We start from the raw sequence: 17,527 nt of genomic DNA on the forward strand, positions 1-17,527 counted from the left end.
TGAATTTTCAGATATGGGGACATTAGAAGATTTCAAAGCCCTCCACAATGTATGGGCTGAGATTTGAAATTCAATTGGCCCAAATTAGTTTTGCAATGGCCTTGGGCTGTGAAACGTAACTTTTTAGGTTGCATTTTAGGATTGATTTGAATTGCTCCAATATTTCAGTCATTTCGAAATTATTTAAAATTCATCGTAATTATTATTGAAATCGTATCCATTGATACGTAGTAAATTGAAGTTTATTTATTCAAACAAATAAAAAAATTTAAAATCAAATAATTCAAATTTATCTNAAGCCAAAATTATGCTTCTTGACCCATCTCGACCCACGCGACCCACAGTATAATCTCGACCCAATTTTGTGACGAGTCATAACCTTCGACCACGACCCATATATCATCGTATTTTCCATACAAAACCCATAACCCTCGACTTACACGACCCATCCTCGACTTAATGAATGAATCAATTTTCATTGTACCAAATATTCTATCTCTTTCTCATTTATCATTTAAAAATGATATAAGATTTCAACGTATCTTGATCCTAAATTTAACTTGCATTCAAAAATTGATTCGTTCCAAGTTTAGCGGTGAAGCAAACCTTGTAAAAAAAAAAAAACAAAAACATTATTAGTTGTAAAAATTTAAAACAAAATAAAATTTGTTGTAAAAATTTAAAATTAATGGGTCGTGACGGATAATGATCGTTGAAGAATCGTAAAGTCACGTCACGACCCCGGATGGGTCGTGAAGCCCACGACCCAGGGTCGTGAAGTGCTCCACTTGAAGCACAAGTACTTTTGATCACAATTATGCTTCACGACCCAAAAGTGCTTCAAAAGCACTTGTGGGTCGTGCTTTGGGTAGTGCTTCACATGGTCGTGGGTCGTGTGTGGGTCGTATCTTCACGACCCATGAAAGGGTGATGCTTCACTCGCATGCGTGCTTCACGAACCTTGGCTTCACGACCCTTCATTCTGCATCGTGAACACTGACGAGACCCGATAAATTTCACATCTCAAAATAAATTTCTTATCAATACGTGGTTTTCTCGTTAGATTTGTTGCAGAAAAATAACATGAGTCGAGTANATGTAATTATCTCTTACCTAGTTGAATATAAGTTTTTTAGCCTTCTAAAAAAATTATTATTTTTTAAATGCAAAAAAAGATAGATAATTTTGAAAAAAATGCATAAATGGAAGGGAATACACAAGTTGGTATTGGAATTTGGAACCCAATAAAAATCCAAGAAAATCCCACTAAAAAACCTCAGGCCTCATCTCCTCCATCACTGCAAAATCTTAAACCCCTCCCATTTTTTCGCCGTCTAACGCCGTAGCTCTGCCACGTATACAAACATGGCAGCATTAGTATCCGTAGGCCTAGCCACAGTCTTCTTGGGACTATCTAAACACCGGCTTTCTCCAATTTCCACTTTCGGTACATCTCTTTCTTTTTGCAAAAAAAGGTCCAAGATTGTTGCTAACGCCTCCAGCAGATTCTTGACAAGCTCAGCAACTGCCGAATCCTTATATTCTAGAATCTTTTACTCCCCAAAGCAGCCTAGAAAGCGGTTCGCTCGCCGGTTCACAGTCTCTGCCTCCTCCACTTCAGAAACAGAGGATGTTGATGTTCTGACTAAAATCCCACCTGATGACAGAATCCCGGCTACAATAATCACTGGTTTTTTGGGTTCTGGAAAGGTGACTTTTTTTTTTAAAAAAAAAAATCAGTAATGGGTTGGGAGCAAGTAGTTTAGTAGATAAATGGGCAAGAAGAGCAAGTTACTTTTATGTATTTTTAGGTTGAAAGCTGTAATAAGCTGAATTTTTGGGTTGTGTTGAAAGTTTTGTTAGTTAATCTTGTACACGTTTTTATACTCTTGTTGTGCAGTTACGTTTGGGGTTTTGTTTAGTGGGGAAAGTTTGAGGTTCTGAGACTTAATGTTTGTTCATTTTGTCCTGTCGAGTATTTGGGTAAATAATTCCAGGATTACATGGATAATGGTAATGACTAAAGGGGAAGTGCCATAAGTATTTTTTGGCTCTTTAAATGATAGAACGTTGATGGTTTTATTATTTTTCACATTGTTATCTCTGATCGTGGTTTTTTCATGCAATTTTTTCCTCGTATTTTGTTAGTTAGTAATGATATTATAGTGATAATTTTGATGGGAGTTTTCTGATAGGAGTTTGGATGTCGTGCTCGTGCAGAAGTTTTGATCTTTAAGTGATGCTCTGGTTTTTAATTTGAGTAAATAGCATGTGCTGTGGTGAATTTCATTTCAAAGGAGCAAATGTTGTTATGGCATCGGCTGGTTAGCCAATGCATACAAAACATGTTGATAATAAATTTTCTCAAAATGTTACACTTTGCAAAACCAAAGTGAAAACTAAGTGAAAACTGGAGTTATCTTTTGTCACAGTTTATTGTTGATTTAATTTACTTTGCTATCAACTAACGTGTTCTTTCTGCATTTGTTAATACATCGGCAGACAACCTTATTAAACCACATCTTGACTGCTGATCACGGGAAACGAATTGCAGTAATCGAGAATGAGGTAAAAATTTTAGTCTAAATGTGTGATTTTGTCTTCTTGTTCAAGTTTGGATGAGATTACACCACTCCAAGCTTGAAAATTAGTTGGTAATGGTCATACTTGTGTGCCAAGGTTGTTTCTCATCCTATAATTTTGATAATATTTTGTACATTTCTCTTTTCTTAACTGTCAAACCCAATCGAAAAACTTCTTGTCCTTTTTTAAAAATATAAAATCTTTTAAAAAGCAGCGTTTGATTAAAAACTTTTGTAAGGTAGTGCTGATGCACACGAAAACTTGGCCATCGCTAAACTTGTGTTACCTTGTTGGTTTATCAGTATGGTGAAGTTGACATTGATGGTTCTCTGGTTGCTGCAAAAGCTGCTGGAGCTGAGGAAATTATGATGCTCAACAATGGGTGTCTATGTTGTACTGTTAGGGGTGATCTGGTCAGGATGATTTCGGAACTGGTCCGTAAAAAGAAAGGCAAATTCGATCATATTGTTATTGAAACAACAGGTAACATTAATTTGTTTAATATTATATTTTTCATCAATATTTTAATAGTATCTATGTGCACCAATGTAAAAATGCCATGTTCAAACTTTGAGTGGCAATTTATCTCTGTCCTTGTTTTTATTATATAACATAAATAGAATTGGAGCCCTCTTTGGCATTTTAAGTTCAATCAGTTTTCATAATTCCAGGATTAGCAAATCCAGCCCCTATAATTCAGACATTTTATGCTGAGGATCAGATCTTTAATGATGTTAAATTAGATGGAGTGGTCACTCTGGTCGATGCTAAATATGCTGGTATGCATCTTGATGAAGTTAAGCCTAAAGGTGTAGTCAATGAGGCGGTAGAACAAATTGCTTATGCCGACCGCATTATAGTGAACAAGGTATTATTTAATTCTTATGGCATTGGGTTTATGATGTGTATTATTAAATTAATCAGAAAATATAAGGTAAACTCTTGTAGTTCACGCAAGAACACCTATCTATTTGCTCTCTTGTTTTAATTTTCATCATTAATGTTGAGTTAGGTGAATAAAAAGTAAATTGCTTCCAAAGGTGTTTGCTGGTTATCACGGTGCTTTCATCATCAATACCTGGAGATAATGCCATTTGCTCTTACGTTATGTAAGAAGTACAAAAAACTTAAACATGCTACCTCAACTCAAAAGTGGAATTGATAGGACAGATTACTCTCCAGTGGACTTTTAAGATGCCTTTTTCCAAAAGTGTTGGATAAATTTCCAACTGTAGCCTTTGTTGTGTTAGTGCAGTATGGCTATCACAAAATTTCTAGAATATCTACACAGTTGGCTCTCTCAGCTGACCCTTCCGGACAGAAAAATTAGAAATAAGATTATTTGTGGAAGAATTTAATTGTTTGTTCTGATTGGCTTTTTTTTTTTTTTTTTTTTTTTTTTTTTTTTTTTTTTTTTTTTTTTTTTTTTTTTTTTTTTTTTCCTTTTTTGATATTGTTTTGGAAAGGAAGTTGAAGCCGAAACAATAAATATCTTTCGGAAACTTTGTTTAAAATTCATAATTTCTGAACAAACTGTTTTGAAAACAATTATTCTAAAAGAACATTATAGTGCCTTTTCTCTAATTTTTTCCTAAAAAATAGCTTATGTATTTGAATGCATTCTAAAGAACTTTAAGAGGAGATGAATGTGTATCCCCTGATTTTTAGCCTTTTTCATTGCTAACCTGATTTCTTCATTTTGATTACAGACTGATCTTGTTGATGAACCAGAGGTTGCTTCTCTAGTCGAGAGGATAAAGGTACTTTTTCTCACATTGTGCCTGCAACTGTTTTCCAATTCACTAATTTATTTCCTGCTTTTGTTTTCTATGCATTTTCTAATGTCTTTAGTGTGGGAATGCAGAACATTAATCGAATGGCTCAGTTACAGCGAACGATGTATGGGAATGTTAATTTGGATTATGTCCTTGGTGTAGGAGGTTTTGACTTAGAAAGGTTTTCACCTGTCCTTTCTCTAGATTTTGGTAGTTTATTTATTTTGTCTTCTTAGCCTGCTACATTTAACTGTAATTGACTAATCATACAGGTTGTTCCCTTAAAATATGTCCTGTTTGTTCCAATTTGAGTTTTTTTTTCATAGCTTTAACATTGACTGATGCTGCTACATGTTTTGATTGTATTATTTGAAATGTTTGGTGCCTCATAAGCTAAGAGTTCTCAGTACTTTTGACCTCAGACATTGTAATGCAATATTATTGCATTTTCACCCGAGTTGATTACTCGTTATAGGTGTGTATTTGAAGTAGTTTTCGCCCCTAAAGTTCCGTGGATGTGTGCAGAATCGATAGTGCTGTTGACACTGATAATTCATCGGAGGATCATTCTGGTCACAGCCATGATCACGATCACCATCATGATCATCATAACCATGATCATGGGCATGAACATGACCACAGACATGGTAATCCCAATTTCTAGATCTTTGTTATGAAATTGAGTTTTAAAATGATGGGTTAATCTATTGTATGTGGTAGTGTGTACCTATTTTTTTTAAAACTAATTGGCTTTTGTGATTGATTTGTAACTCCGGATTTAATTATGAGTCACAATATCATAGTAAAAGACAAAGAAATTGGGATCTGTTTGTCTGGTTGAGACTCGTAATTAACCCGAGTAAAGATAAGCAAATAAATGTCAGTTTTATATGATGTGGAAAATATTAGATGTTTGGATTGATGAATTCAGAATTTATGAATTTCAAAATCTATGATTTCAAATTCTTTGACTTTTTGGATTAACAAAATTCGAGTTAATTTGAAATCAATGCCCAAATTAAATCTTTTTCTTCTACTCAAATCTATCAATCTAAATGCAACCTTAAATCTCTATAAAAAAAATTTGCGAGATTGGTTCAGATCAATTTTTATCCTGCAATTTGTAACGTTGGATTTAGTCAAATTGTATAAACTAGTAAAAATCAAAATGGTAGTGATCCCAGCAACCTCTATGGAAAATACACAGCACTATAATTTCTTGAACTTTGGTGTAGAACATCATGCCGATCACACTCATGACCCTGGTGTTTCTTCGGTCAGCATAGTTTGTGAAGGGATTTTAGATCTCGAAAAGGTATGTTCTAAGGTCTTGAGTGTTGTCCTTGTAATTTCTCCTAAAATTTGTGTTGTTTTATTCTTAAATGCGACAGACTTAAACCTTTTAATTACTATGTATTTATTTAATGAATGGATCACCATTGAGGACACAATGCTTAATATCTCAGGCCAACATCTGGTTGGGTACCCTTTTGCTAGAAAGAAGTGAAGATATATATCGAATGAAGGGGCTCCTGTCAGTTGATGGAATGGACGAGAGATTTGTTTTTCAGGTAATGGTGTTTTACTTCTTGTACAGGCTCAGTTGTTATTTACTATAACCCATTTTGTTACTTGTTCTGCACATCTAACAGGGAGTTCATGACATATTCCAAGGCTCCCCCGATCGTTTATGGGGCCCAGATGAGCCAAGAATAAACAAGATTGTGTTCATAGGAAAGAACCTTGATGCCAAGGAATTAGAGAAGGGCTTCAAGGACTGTTTACTTTTTTCCAAAGATCTTGGATTCCTAGGTTGACACTTGACCATTTTGTTATTGAGCCGAAATTCAGGTGCTTTCTGGCTCTCCGTATACCAAATACTTGATCACATCAAAGGGAATATACGAAGACAATGAATAAGGCGAAGCTGCATCAAGAAAATGACCTGATTTCTATGAAAATGTCTTTCAGATTATTGATTTCGATATCTATTTGTTACAATTAGAACGACGGTGTTTACGTATTGTTATGGTAACATACTTCCCCTTCCATTACCATTTTATTAGCTCTGAGGTTTATAATACATGGGATTGTAGTTGAGATCTTATATTTGACTTTTCATATGCGTGGATGTATAAATTCTGATGAGAACACAATTTTATAATATATTGTGAAGAGATAAAACTTTCTTTGTAAGTAACTTCGAATAAATTTATCATATACTGAAATGATTGTTGTGTGTTCCTTTAGGATTTGCTGAGGATTCTAACATTCAAATGCCACAACTGTTAATTCCAGGAAATTGTTAAAACTGTTATAATTTATTAGCAAGGAAGAGAGAAATGGGGAGAGAATGGAGTTGTCTATGATTTCAACTAAACACTCTTATTTATAAATAGATGGATATATAAAAGTAAGATTACAATGATTTATCAATCAAACAAATCACATACATATAATCTATATATAACAATTTCCTTAGATGATTGATAATTTTGTGTTGACATATTAAAACATTGTCAGTAAAATCCAATGAAAAAAAACCTGAGCGAAAGAAAAAAATACAATGATAAATACTCTATTTGATTTCAATCGGCGTAGATCCTTTAATTGACACATCACTACATTATGCACAGTGATTGTCGATATCGGCAATGCTTTTGTGAATAAATCAATTACATTTTCGCTATAACAAATATGCTGGACATTAACATCACCTTTATTTTGTAGTTTATGTGTGTAGAAAAACTTTTGCAATATATGCTTTGTTATGTCTCCTTTAATATAATAACATTATTTTCAAATATAGTCGTCGTACTATCTTTAGTTGTTGGTAGTTCACATGATTCATGAATATGCCTCGTCATGCATCATAACCATATGCATCCTCGGCTTTATTTATGCATTGCAATGATTTTAGAGTGGTTTGACGATGTTGCTATTAAACCTTAAGTTTTGTCGATTTCCATGATCCAGTAATGTCTCATGTAAACAGATAACTTGTTTGAGATATGACTTTATATGGCTTCGAAAGATAGTGTCAGCATATGCATATCCTACTAAATATGAATTTAATTTTGATGAATACAAAAATCTCATGTATGTTGTACCACGAAAGTATCAAAATATATGTTTTACACTATTCTAATGTCTTTAGATTGGAGAAGGGTTATATCTTGCTAGAAGATTAACATAAAATGTTATATCTAGTCGGGTGCAATTTGCAAGATATGATAATGCACGAATTTCACTAAGACATAGTGCTTGAAGACCAATTATTTTTTCTCCATCTTCGATTGAACGACATTGATCTTTTTAATATCAAGTGATCAAATAACCATCAGTGATGTCAATGGATGCGCTTTGTCTATGTAATAATGTTTTAATATCTTTTCAATGTATGAGGATTGATGAACAACTATTTCTTCTCGTAAATGTTCAATTTTAGTCTAAGACAAAATTTTGTCTTTCTTAAGTTTTTCATCTTTCCAAAGTTTTTCATCTCAAATTAACTTTTTAAATAATTATCAATTTTGGTGAGCTCTTCATGAGTCCTTAGAAGATTTAGATCATTGACATATATTGACACAATTTCAAAACCCTCATCCGTCATTTTTGTAAAAACACATGTACAAATAACATCATTTATGTAATCTTATTGTAGTAAATAATCATCAAGAGGATTGTAGCACAAGCGGCCGAATCGTTTTAATCCATATAACGACTTTTGTTATTTCATTGAAAAGATAACATGGAGGTTAAATTCAATTTCATTTGATACTTCAAATCCTCCATGAATTTTTTGTGTATATCACTGTTTAAACAACACAATAATGATAAGTGAAAACATTTTCTCATAATTGACTTCGAGTTTTTTTGAGAATTTTTCGGATTAGGTTAGCACATATTATCATATGACATTGTCAATAAGTTTATTATCAATATTTACAAACTGTAGTTTTAGATATTCATTATTTTGCTAATAAAATATGCATAGAAATCAAAATAATTATCAATAATCAATAAAACTTTGATATCATAATTTTGAGATAACAAATAATTTGTTTAAATCTCATTTTTTTCACATGCTTGTTATTTTTTGAGAATTACATTATTCATTTTTTATTTATCAATCTTTTTTTATGGTACCATCTAAAATTATTTTTTCTAATTTTTTTCTTTTTTAAGATACAAAATCTTTTGAATTTATTGTTCGACTATGCTTCTGGAGTATTTTAGATTTACTTGCAAGTAAAATAAGTGACGGTCCTACATGACATCAATTTATTTCATAATTTTCATAAACAACCTCTTATAGAGTTTACTATTATTTATATAACGATCTTTACGTAATGATCAACATTATTAAATTTGACATATTAGTTATTCTCTCATTTTATGAAGGGATTAATGTTTTTAGATTTAAAATCAATTAGACTACAACACTTTAGACGAGGAAAAAAATTGTTCAACGGGGACCATTATCAAAACTAAATAATACTTCTAATAATGATTTATCCAGACTGAAAGAAACGACTGTAAATGAATCCTTGTGGTTACGCGAAGGTAATCAGAGAATTAACAATGATTTAGCAATGGATGAGATTTATCTAGGAAATCCACCGAGTGATGTTTCGAGTTTGTAGGATATCCACCGGCAGTGTAGTTCTTCATCTCAACTTTCTGCAACCTTTGAACCAACAGAATTCAGGGACAAACTTTCCATATCAGGTTCACAATTTTCATATGGTACACTGGTAATTCTTCCAGCAGCACAGGAGATGAACAGACTTCTAGCTACCATGCAACAGCGGTTAGTCACATCAAAAACCGATATGGAAGATCTCATAGCTAGATTGAATCAAGAATTCACTGCAAGACAGTATCTAACTACCAAGGTAAGTTTCCAATTCTTGCCCACTTTTTTATGTTTTCTTCAATAAGTACTGCTTCAAAGCTCACATGGTTGTTTTACATTTTTGTTGCATATTACTTTGCATGGAAGAAATATGACTTAATGCAGTATCCTTCAAATTTCTATTGGAATTACTTGTTTGAGTAAGAACATCTTCCAAGGCTTTGCTAACTTACTAAAGCGGAGGGGGATATGAAGGCATACTTATCAGCCAGACCCCTAGAAGGCTAGACCTGAACCGTTAGGTGGAGCGCTAGCTAAGAAAAGGATAAAGAAATCTTTTCTTCCAAAAGAATACAAAGAAGAGGACAGAACGAAAATGGTCAAGAGAATTAGGAATGCATAGAAGAAGAGATGATGGACAAGTTTCATGTAGTTTGTAGTCACTCAGAACAGATCATGGAACTTATAGAGCCATAGGTTCCTGTCTAGCTGTCCCTGTTGTTATTTTCCCCAGAACAAGAAGTATAGGTTCTACTTTCTGGTTGTTGTGGTAACTATTTTTCTTCCACTCATCAGTGTCATTATATCCACTTCAGCTACGTTCGTGATTGGCCCTTTCAACATAGGCCAAAGATTTGGAAATTGAACTTGAGTCTACAAAGAAGAGTGGGCAAGAAAATCTGGAGAAGGTTATTCTTGATAAAAGGGAAAGATTTACTCAAAACACAGTGGGCTATGGAGGACATCAGTAGAAAATGCTTGGAGATGGAGTTGAGGTTGAAAACTGAACAGGTCTTAATTTGGCATTTCGTGGCCATTTCAAATCTTCTTGTTTTGCAAAGTGAATAATAACGGGGAAAGAAATAAAAACGCATGATGAAAACTTTGTCGCTGAAGCAACAAAGTTTTCAATCGTTCAAGAGAATGAGGCATTACGGTCTTAATTTGGCATTCCGTGGCCATTTAGTAAGGTTCATTAAATTCTAGCGACGCACTCAACAAAGTGATTCGTACTGCAGACAAAAGGCAGATATCGAGAAAATGTCAAAATCCATCTATTCATTAAATCAAGCTCTATGTTCATTGTTTTAATTTCTTTCATGGCTGCTAGAGCACAGTAGATACGAATGCTACATTAGCAGTTGGATAGTTTCTTCCGTATATCACTACTTAATGTTAAATTATGTGTTCATCCTCTTCACTGTAGAGGAAACTACAAATGGAAAAGCCGAAAACTGAATACACGGAAGCTGCTAATGCAAATTTGCTACATGAGTGTGAAATTCTTCGTGGTCGGCCTGAAGAATGCAGTGTTAATTTTCTCATCCAGTAAGAAAACAAACCAAAGATGGATGCTTCATATCCGTCTGATGCTGTTGATATATTGGCTATATTGGTTACTTCGGACAATCGCATGGTCTTCTTCTTGAAGAAGTATTATCTGTAATCTATCAACCAACATATGAAAAAAAAAATTAAATTACCACTAAAAAATACAGATGGAAGTGTTTTGGTTGGAGTGATCATCCCACTATGCTAATATGAGTCCAGAGAGCTCACCTTTTTTTAACAACAGGGCAAAATTATTCAAAATCTGACATGAAACTTTATTCTTTGAGCAATCTAGCTTGCATATCTATTTGAGAAGTGATTGGTTCCATATATAGACCCAAAAACACTAATAATGGGAGTGGTAACTCAAGCTAACCCCTGCTGGAGCCACCGAGTACCATTTTGTTCTCGTAATTAATATAATTCGATCCTTGTTCTTAATTCTGTTTGCCTGTGTCGTGTTGCCAATGTTTCTATTAGTAGTTAACTTTTTCTATGAGATAACCCGAATTCATTGTAGTTTATACTAGTAATTGCCATCTCTCTGAGACAATGTGTAACAGGCACAACTTCTTGCTCAAGAAGTTGAATCATCATCCATGACAAGTCACGAAGGTGCCAGTTCAGGTGACCATGAGTTGAAGAAGATGCTATGTATTGTTTTTATGGACAATGCCATTTTAAAGAAGCAGGTGAATTCTATCGTCGGTCGTACTAACAACAAAATGTCTGAAATAGGAAAAGAAGAGTCCCCTTCAGGAAAAGCTGTTCTCAGCAAATTCTTGGAAAAGTAATGTATGTAACAAATAGTAATTTGTTTGAATAATTTGTAACACTTTATTTATGCAACTTGTGCCACCTAGTAATTCAAGAAGCAACAATGATTTCGAAAATATACACGTCTGTCATCTGTATGTCATCCATCTTCTCCCTTTTTTCTAAATAAAATTAGCAAAGTAGGCGATTCAAATGTGTTTCATTTGAAATGGACTTTGAAAAATTATGTAACATGATCGGAACCGTGAATTTGATGAATTTACTTTTAGACTACAGTTCTTATTTCCGATTAAATCTGTCTCAATCAATTAATTACAAGCATAGCCAATGATAGACATTTGTATCTGATAATGACCAGAAAAAGGCTGAAGTATCCAACCATTTTAGCTATGCAGCAGAACTATTATCAACTAATCTACAAGAACACCAGTCCATTTCCTTCCCCTCAACTAAACTCCAAGCTCCTTGATACTAGCTGGACCCTTACTCGCTTTCAAAGCGACTTCATGGATCACATCCTGGATTCCATTGAATGCAACGAGGAACTCAGCTGCGTCGGTCTGGCATAAAACCTTCTTAACCACTAATTCCACTGCTTTTAACCTGTTAATAAGCACATTTCACGCATTAACAAAAACAATAAGGTTCTAATTATTTGATCAAATGAAGAATGCAACATGGACCTGAGGTTTTGCGCCTTGGCTACGACTCGATAGATTTTCTTGAACTCGGACTTGACACGAGCCAAATCTGTTCCACTTCCCTCGCCTGGGCCGAATGGGAGGTGAAAGACACAAGTGGCTTGAATCTCGGTCATTTCTTCATCGATCACTGCCTCCTCGATACGTATGTCATTGATCAGCTGTGACAGGGCGCATTCTACTCCAACAGGGTTGTGTAAGGAGTTGATCAATGACCGTTGCAGCTCCAGGATGGTGGAGGGCCGCCAGTCGCCGAGCCATGACAGGGCCGCCAGTTCGTTGGCCGGAGACCACTTGGGCATGAGAAGTTGGGCCACATCTGATAGTTTAGTTGGGCCCACAGCCCTAATGTAATGGGACTCAAATCGGGTCATCTGTTCATCAATCAGTTTCTGAATGGTCCATCTTGCTTTAAGCTGTTTCTTTAGCCTTGCTGCTCCAGTCCTCTGTTCTTGCCTCCATGCTCCTCCATATTTTTCCCAAGAACATAACTCTTCACCTGACAAAATATGAAATTTTCAAGAAAACCGAATATCTTGACTTTTTGCTATAAAATGTTCCTCGATCATCTGAAATATATCACGATTCAATCTTCCCTGTAAGTTTACGTATACATGACACAATTCACAAATTTAATGGGGCCTGACATTCGAAAATGGTCAACCTGATGTGTCCGTCCCTGTTTGCTGTAATGAACCTCTAAATTTTTTAAAAAAAAAAAAGAGAAAAAATTAAGATTCTTTATATTCAATTCAAGTTTGACAAGAATTTCTGGCTTCACATGCCAAGAAACAGTAACTTCCGGATCAGTAAACCAATAAGCTATCAGAATTCTTGATAAAGTTCATAGAATAAAGCTAAAAAATAAAATTTTATGTTTTTACGTGGTTTCTTGGCTTCTTTCTTGTGTATTGTCATGCATGAGACTTGCTTGGCGATGGAGTCGACATCTCTCAGTGATTTTCCATTGATTTTTCCATCTTCTTCTGCATCCTGTTTTCGAAAATATTTCCTGCATATGAATCGATTTTTTTTAATTTTAATTTTACAGTAGATTAAGGAAAAAAATAACTGCACGAGGAGATTATTTCAGCAGAAGCAGGGGTTTATCATGAGAAAGATTTATCAATATTTACAGAAGGGGTTGAGACGCAGCTCTCTTCATTTTCTCGATCTTCTGCTTTCCTACCTTTTTGCTCTGTGTGAAATTGTGTGGAAATAACAGAGAGAATTATATATAGTTGAAATTGCACTATGAATTATTTGTTCACATTTTTATCAATTATTTGTTCACAAAAAGACTCTTATTAAATGTTTTATAAGCCAATTTTGTGAGATAAATTCTTATTGGACCCGTGAAAAATTATTATTTTNATATTTCACATGCCAATTTTGTGAGATAAATTCTTACTGGATTGTGAAAAATTATTATTGTTAAATATTTTTTATATCAAAAAATATTACTTTTCAATCCAAATATAAATCGACATAGATACGTGAGACAGTCTCACTGAACACACATATATATATACATATAGTGTCATTGACATATTTGTATATTTTAAATTAAATTAATCTATAGTTAGAATCTTTTATGGTTCACAACATTAAAAGATATCGAATATATCAAAATGCTAATGAGCTATAATTAAAAGTAATATCTAACATCAAAATTTAACAAAATATCTTATAAAACTATCTAACGGATGAATTTTAGGAGAAGTTACGAGTGAAAAGTGAATTATAGATGGTTAATTATTGTTGAAAATTTTAAATTTGGACCTTAATGACCAATTTAAAGTTTTTTGGTTTTATAAAGTTAAAACAGGCGAAAAGCAAAATGTGTGTTCAGCTCTGATGCAATATCATGTGAAAACATTGTTCAAAACAAAACCAAAAAAAAAAAAAAGGAAAAAAATCATTAGCAATTAATTGGCATATGCTCAATTCAAGAAATCCCACGAATGTCTTAAAAAAAATCAACAAATGTACAACACGAGCAAAATCGTGAAAAGTTTAATCAACAGGCAAACATTGGAAAATACCAACCTCAAACCTCCCACCAATTTTAAATACCATTCCTCCATTTCCCTGACATTCAATTCTGTTCTGTAAAAAGAGAATAAAATAACCAAGAAGATAACAATCATTTCTACAAGCAGCAGCTTAATCAACTCTATTTTACGCTTTGGATCTCTTCTTTAGACTCCTTCTCGTCAGAGATGAATTCCGAGCTGTCTTCGGCACTTGAATCTACAACTGTAGTACTCTTAAACATTTCGTCATTTTCAAGAGCTGCAAACTTTTCCTTTTCCCCTTTCAGTAGTTCGACCACCTCAAGCATAGTTGGTCTCTTCTCGGGTCGATTTTGAGCACATATCAGTCCAACAAAAACGATTCTTTTTAATTCTTCCTCCACATATTTCCCATCAAGCCTTGGATCTGCAAGTTCACTAAACTTTCTTTCACACGCCAAAGGAAGAGCCCAATCTGTGATAGGTCTCTTCATGGTTGAATTCACCTTCTCTAGGGGTTTCTTGCCACTAGCGATCTCGAGCAAAAGAATGCCAAAGCTGTAAACATCACAGCTTTCCGATGCTTTTCCTAACATTGCATATTCAGGGGCTAGATAGCCAAGCGTACCCTTGACTCTGGTGGTTACATGTGTCAAACCATCAGGTATGAACTTCGCAAATCCAAAGTCAGCAACTTTTGCTTTGAAATCTCCATCTAGCAACACATTGCTAGCTTTTACGTCTCTGTGGATTATGTGCGGGTTTGTGCAGTGATGTAGATAGCTGGAATAGATTACGTGTTAACTTAATTCTGGTATAAATTTCCAAGAATAGATGATACATAGTTGTATTTCAGTACTTACGAAATGCCTTCAGCAGCCCCAACAACAATGGTCATTCTCCTATTCCAGTCGAGAAGGCATTCCGCAGAATGTTGCCCATGAAGATGGGAGAGTAAGCTAAGATTCGTCATGTAATCATAGACAATCAAACGTTCTTGACCTTCTGCACTATAGCCACGTAAACTCAGCAAATTCTTGTGCTGTACTCGAGCTAGAGTCTCAACTTCAACAGAAAACTCCATCTCTGCTTTGTTACTCCATGACTTTAACCTTTTCACAGCTATCTGTAAAAGTGTGTATGAGAGAAACTGGTAGATTTTGAAAAGATAGTGGTACAGAAAAGGTTTAAACTTCCCATAGGCGAGCTCCTTTAAGTGATTCCAGTGAAAAACTTAGCTAATAGGTATGGATCTCTCGGCTGAAAGTGTTTCTAATTTATAATTTGTAATAAAAAATGCTTTGGAAGATTATTCGGTTAGTGACTCATCCTATGGTTGAATACAGGAATCAAAAGTATCAGCTAGAAGTTATGCTTTTTCACGTCATTAAGCAAACTAGATTTCCATGCGTAGAAAGAGCATCCTAAGACAGTTCAAACAATGAAATTGACCACCTAAAGATTACTCAGTGGCCATTTCTATAACTCGAGATGACAACGCAAGTTGAAGGGTTTCAGTTGTGGACTACAGCAACTACATCAAAAAGAAGGTAACGAGAGTTGACTGAATTCTTCATTTTACATCTTTTATGTCAGTTATAACCAAGTTCAAATTCATTTATGCACCAAGAATATTTTATCATTTCTAATTTTCTGCAATACATGATGACATAGTATCTACTATGGATGTTTACAATGTGAACAATTCCATGATTGTTAGAAACGTGTCTGATTATAGCAAAACTGGCCAACATTTATGCAGTGCAGCATAGTGCGTCACACCACCACGTGCAAAAAAAGACGAGTAGGCCGAGTGGCGACATTATTAGAATAGGACAATCACACAACGAACGGTTATTCTCAAGATCGCGCAATCATAATTTTGTTCCCAAAGACGCCAAAAAAAAAACCATTACTATGTATTAACTCTTAACAACATAAACTCCATTTTAGCCTAATATGACTACTCTACTAAAACATAGAATTCCATCACGTGGTTACGATTTATCGCACATTTCACTAGAAAAAGATCTAACGTCAGACTAAAAAGCATACAATCAGCTTATATGCCAATGATAAAAAGTAAAAAAACAAATTGTATTGGAACGAGAAGCACCACAATCTTACCTGAGAACCATCCCTGAGCTGACCCCAATACACACTACCAAATCCACCTTCTCCAAGCTTGTTATCATAATTAAAATTATTAGTAGCCAACTGCAACTCTTTCAGAGCAAATATCCTCCATGTCGACTCCTTTTTTCCTTGTTTTTTCCTGTCAAATTAAAAATTCCACTTCAAGAAATCTATACAAAAGTAGAGAACTTCAAGAAATAATGACAAATAAAGAATAGTTTCAATAAAAATCTTTCTCAGTAATTATAGAACCAAAAAAAGCTCAGCAAACCAATCAAGCAGAACGTCCTCAAACAATAAACGTGGACCAAAATCATTCCTAATATAAATTCAAAATAACGAAACAAATCATTTTTAAGAAATTCAAACAAAAAAAAAAAGCAACAGAATGAACAATTTACACAAAACTTTAAACTGAATCACATACAGATCTGAACCCTTGGCGCAACAAAACATCGAGCAAAAATCCATAATCCTCCCAGCAACCCACTGCACAGAACCGTCCTTTTCTGCAAATTTTCACTTGCACAACTAATTGCAGCGATCAAATCCCATAACTCCAGACTATCAAACCATAATCAAAATCAACAAAAAAACCCATCACTCGGAAACCTTTTACCTTCCTTTCCTCTCAAGTCACAGGCTACTGCTTCAAAAAAAAAAGCCACAAGCCACCAGTTTTTAAGCGCTGTGAGCTGGGTTCTGGAAAGAAAATGGGAAACTTTTCTAGGTTCCAAAAAACAGATCTTACAACGAAATATCTATTCCAACAAATGATTGTTGAATGAGTAAAAGTAGTACTGACAGACGAATATCACAGAGAGGAGAGATGGAAGGCCAGACTAGTATTACCTGTATAGAAAAGAACAAAACTTTTTGGGTTAATTGCACTTCCGTCCCCTAATTTTGTTGTTAATACGCCTAAGCCTTTTCGTTTAGATTGAATTATTTAATATTAAATATTTCTGATCCATACGTTGCAGTTTTTATTTGAATTTATTAGTTGGTCGATCGTCAAAAGTAGCCCTACCCAATTTTTTTTTAAGCAATTACAAACGCTCTTAAAAAAATAATAAAATATATATTATAATTTAATCTCGAACTTAATTAAAATTTTGATATCAGAGACATTGATCATATAGGTTATAGCTCTTGCTTTTATTGATTCATTTACTATTTCATGATTTGATATTTGGTAGAGGTCATGGATTTTTACGTAAAAAAAAAAGATATATTGTTGAATAATTCTAATATATCTATATTATCTATATTATATTTATATTATATCTATACTATTATATTAAGTGTAAAGATATGATAATAATTACCTAGAGAAGACATCAAATATTT

The 17,527-nt window shown here is 34.1% G+C and overlaps 3 protein-coding genes across 3 annotated transcripts; 1 reads left to right on the plus strand and 2 right to left on the minus strand.

The window, feature by feature from the left end:
- The first annotated feature begins 1,240 nt into the window (after positions 1–1,240).
- On the plus strand, positions 1,241–6,558 carry LOC140973257 (uncharacterized). Its single transcript, XM_073435918.1, has 10 exons — positions 1,241–1,710; positions 2,503–2,568; positions 2,886–3,066; positions 3,255–3,451; positions 4,293–4,343; positions 4,448–4,539; positions 4,884–5,005; positions 5,594–5,673; positions 5,825–5,929; positions 6,011–6,558. The coding sequence occupies exons 1-10, from the start codon at positions 1,366–1,368 to the stop codon at positions 6,173–6,175; spliced, it is 1,404 nt and encodes a 467-aa protein (XP_073292019.1). The 5' UTR covers positions 1,241–1,365; the 3' UTR covers positions 6,176–6,558.
- A 5,046-nt stretch (positions 6,559–11,604) lies between these two features.
- Positions 11,605–13,228, minus strand: LOC140972124 (uncharacterized). The gene is made up of 4 exons (XM_073434590.1): positions 13,163–13,228; positions 12,911–13,038; positions 12,009–12,525; positions 11,605–11,928 (listed from the first exon to the last, which is right to left on the minus strand). Exons 1-4 carry the CDS (start codon positions 13,189–13,191, stop codon positions 11,775–11,777), a joined length of 828 nt encoding a protein of 275 aa, XP_073290691.1. The 5' UTR covers positions 13,192–13,228; the 3' UTR covers positions 11,605–11,774.
- Positions 13,229–13,973: 745 nt separating this feature from the next.
- On the minus strand, positions 13,974–17,021 carry LOC140973258 (PTI1-like tyrosine-protein kinase At3g15890). The gene is made up of 5 exons (XM_073435920.1): positions 16,797–17,021; positions 16,605–16,686; positions 16,169–16,316; positions 14,905–15,167; positions 13,974–14,824 (listed from the first exon to the last, which is right to left on the minus strand). Exons 2-5 carry the CDS (start codon positions 16,646–16,648, stop codon positions 14,203–14,205), a joined length of 1,077 nt encoding a protein of 358 aa, XP_073292021.1. The 5' UTR covers positions 16,649–16,686; positions 16,797–17,021; the 3' UTR covers positions 13,974–14,202.
- Between the last annotated feature and the right edge of the window lie 506 nt (positions 17,022–17,527).

This window comes from Primulina huaijiensis, chromosome 3 (assembly GCF_012295235.1).
Source record: "Primulina huaijiensis isolate GDHJ02 chromosome 3, ASM1229523v2, whole genome shotgun sequence".
NCBI lineage: Eukaryota > Viridiplantae > Streptophyta > Magnoliopsida > Lamiales > Gesneriaceae > Primulina > Primulina huaijiensis.